The 3443-nt window shown below is 33.8% G+C and overlaps 1 protein-coding gene across 2 annotated transcripts; it reads right to left on the bottom strand.

Moving 5' to 3' along the window:
- Positions 1–465: 465 nt before the first annotated feature.
- Positions 466–2791, bottom strand: LOC127832008 (putative nuclease HARBI1). Of its 2 annotated transcripts, none has more exons than XM_052357138.1 (3): positions 2655–2791; positions 1691–1792; positions 466–824 (listed from the first exon to the last, which is right to left on the bottom strand). In XM_052357138.1, the coding sequence occupies exons 1-3, from the start codon at positions 2661–2663 to the stop codon at positions 534–536; spliced, it is 402 nt and encodes a 133-aa protein (XP_052213098.1). In that variant the 5' UTR covers positions 2664–2791; the 3' UTR covers positions 466–533. The 2 variants fall into 2 exon arrangements, with proteins under 2 accessions (XP_052213098.1, XP_052213097.1); XM_052357137.1 differs by lacking the exon at positions 2655–2791 and adding an exon at positions 2078–2263.
- Between the last annotated feature and the right edge of the window lie 652 nt (positions 2792–3443).

Below are 3443 nucleotides of genomic sequence, written 5' to 3'. Positions count from 1 at the left end.
GATGATGAAAAATTACCTTTTAAGTAAGAAGATATGGTTTCAGCCCATAGCCGGAGTCTCCTAGTAGCCATCCTTTGCTTTCATCCACCAGCCAGTCCTTCAAGCTACAGTTGTCAAAGATTACACTGTCATGTGTGGATCCTTGCCACTTTGCCACAATGTTAGTGAATCTACAAAAAAAGTTTTCAGCTTTTCTTTTCAAACGCATAAAATCAGAAAACATGAATCATAAAGGGTATGTACACTGTAGTGTTGTGTTGGAATGAGCAGAGATTAGCAGAGTAAAGGATTAACAAAAATAAATTGTTGCGTTGCTTTATAATCTCACTTAAGATTTAAAATTTGTTTTGTCTCTTGACATGATATTATAATTCAAATAATTTACGAAAGTGAAACATTTATTTTAAGTTTCATGTTATTCCACAAAATAGTTACTGAGACACATCTCCTGTCAGAAAAGTGATACAGACAGATAAACAGTAGAACAGACAGACAACACCAAAGCAACATCCCTCAACCTTTGGAGATAATCATTAGATATGCTTTTTTGTCAGTTCTTTCACAAACTTATACAAAGAGAAAAAGAGTAACCTCATGTTTGCATCTACAACAGCTTGTACATTAATGGAATGGTATCCTTTCCGACACACATATATGTCTTCTCTCTCCCTTGGGGCTAACATGGCGATGCGTGTGCAATCCACTGCTCCAATCACATTTGGAATTCCGGCTATACCAAAAAAAAATTGTTTCACTTGGACCAGTTCACTCTCCGATGTAGGGAATACCACAGTATTCAAGCGGCGGTCTAAAGCTTTTAGCACCTTCAACAAAACATAAAGTGATAACTCTTTGATGGAATGTTCAGTAATTTATTTACCAATTGACATTACACTTAATTTAGCTACATAATAAAAATTGTTCCTTTTAAATATTAATTGTTTAAAAGCAGTGAACGGATTGACTTATGCAAAGCATCTGAAGGGCCTTTAAGCCACAATGTCGTACAAACTAAAATTTGATCATACATTCTGTTAACATCTCAGACAAACATGTTTATCAGCCTCACTGAATCTCTTTCAGACACTCTATTAATATTCTCTATAAAATGTACATAACTTATAAATATTTCATTTGGTCTGACACTTAACATGATATGAGCTATGTTGATGAATGACTTGATGAGACCATAAGTTATATAGCACATGTTTACGATAAAACTATGTGAAAATATATATAGCAACATGGAAAACAAGATGAAGCAGCTGAGGAATAGATAAAATTTAAAAACAAGAACTCCGCGAGTCGGATGTTTCACCTAATGAGTATATTTTCAAACGATGGGTGATAACTAAAAAATGGGACCACCCAGAGTTATGGTTCCTTGTCACTACTCTTCCTCTCATTGAGCTGTATCACTGTAAAAAGTTTTAATTTGATATCTTCAATACTTTATTAGTTATGCGCCGGAAACAATTTATGACAGACGGACGGACAGACAAGACGATGGAGAAGTGATCCATTTATGTCGCATCTACTTAATAATAAAAGGCGACACAAAAATGTGTGAAGTGTTAAGGGAGCTGTTGAGTACACAGAACATATTTTTAAACTATGTGTTACTGCAAAACATATATATTTTCCATGTCGAAAAAGAAATTTTGATTTTAAATATGTTCATCTATTGTACCTGCCAAATACTCTTACAAACTGAACTTCTTGAGACACCGTGAGTCATGCCACCTTCACTGTAGAACTCAGATTTGGCTAGAAATTGAAGTGTTATCAGCAACTGAAAAATTGTAACAGATAGTGATATACTTTGAAAAAAATAAGAGTTCAGGAATTTTGTTAGTTAGCAAGCCTGTGACGAGCTTACTAAGGAATTTCCTGGATGAGTTTAATAAACTATGGTTTGAAATGACAATGAGTGTCAAATTTTTTTTATGCTTCAAATGAACAAATTAAATTATCTCTAAGACAAAATGACATTGCTGGACAATACAATTTATGTATGATTATACGGATATAGTAGGGTTTTATACTTAATATATTTAAAAACATATCTGAACAATACCAATTCAATTGCTGTACACAGAATCAAACCATACTGCAGTAATTCCATTTCATTGTGAAATCGTCTTCGTTGGATGCCACAACAAGCTACATTATTAACATGCCATTATCTGATAAAATAACCTTACTGCATTTTGTAAAATTGATCAAAGAGATCAATATCTTTTCAACAAGGTTATATACCAAACTCTGGCATATTCCATAGGTAACTTGTACAAAGAATGTTTTCCAAACAAAGGGGGATGAGATTCACTATTCGGATACAGATTTCGGATGAAAATCCTTTTCACAGTAATACATATGTAGTTCCCCATATCCAGTTAATATTGCGTTCTACAAACTCAGTAACACTCGAAAATGAATCATAGATGTTACAAAATAAAAGAATACTTGTGTATTTTAATAGCATTATCGGTTCCAAAAAGGGCAAACGCATTATTTAATTTTCATAAAAAGTTGACAATGTCAAGGACGCAAGGGTTATTGACACGTACTTTTCTGAATGCTGCAAACTGTCACTCTAACAAGTTGTCATTTCAAATGATACAACAAAATCAAAATATGTTAATTTATATTACCTTCGTCATTGACGACAATGGGTGACTTCTGTTACATTGCGGCGATATGTCGTCCTTAATTAATTCATGGACTGTGTAGATTTGTGTTTTTGACAGTCTATACTTTCGCTGTATTTCTTGCTCTGTCAGAACATTTAGATAGTTTGGTCGATCTCTTAAAATCCTTGGATTTCTCCTTCGAGCGTTCCTTCTCGGAAATAACGCGGCCATATTAACGAACATACTGAATGCTTACGCATGCTTTTTTTGTTCGTAAAGTTGCGTTAAAACTTACGTAAAACTTACGTACGCATTTTTTAGTAAAACGCATTTGCGCAAAAATTTCAAACGTACGCAAGGAATTACGAAAATCGTAGACATACGCTAGCGTAACTCTGTTAGTAAAACGGTCCGCTGGCGTGGCGGAATTAACCTCTGACTTATGCTAGTTATGGTTATAACAGAATACAACCAACAGGTTTATAATACATTATTTATCCCATTAATGCTTGGTAACTGGTTACCGTTGGAATTTCCTACACAGTAATGCGCTGGGCGGTCGTGATACTCCGCCCCACATGATCATTTCATACACACAATATGCTGAATAATTTTAATTTTTAAAAGGTAACAATTGAATCTTCTTCAAATTTGTTTATAATCTATTTCAATGCATTAAATACTTGAAACTTCTATGTGTTGTTTTTTTGCCATTCTGATATTTTTATTCATTTTGTCCTCAACTAAAAAAGAGATTTTAAACATGTCTTATGAATAAATCTGAAGGAAAAGCGGCTCAAGAGACTAGTG

This window comes from Dreissena polymorpha, chromosome 5 (genome assembly GCF_020536995.1).
Source record: "Dreissena polymorpha isolate Duluth1 chromosome 5, UMN_Dpol_1.0, whole genome shotgun sequence".
Taxonomy (NCBI): domain Eukaryota; kingdom Metazoa; phylum Mollusca; class Bivalvia; order Myida; family Dreissenidae; genus Dreissena; species Dreissena polymorpha.
The sequence above is the reverse complement of the archived record's forward strand: the minus strand, read 5'-3'. Positions and strand labels throughout refer to the sequence as shown.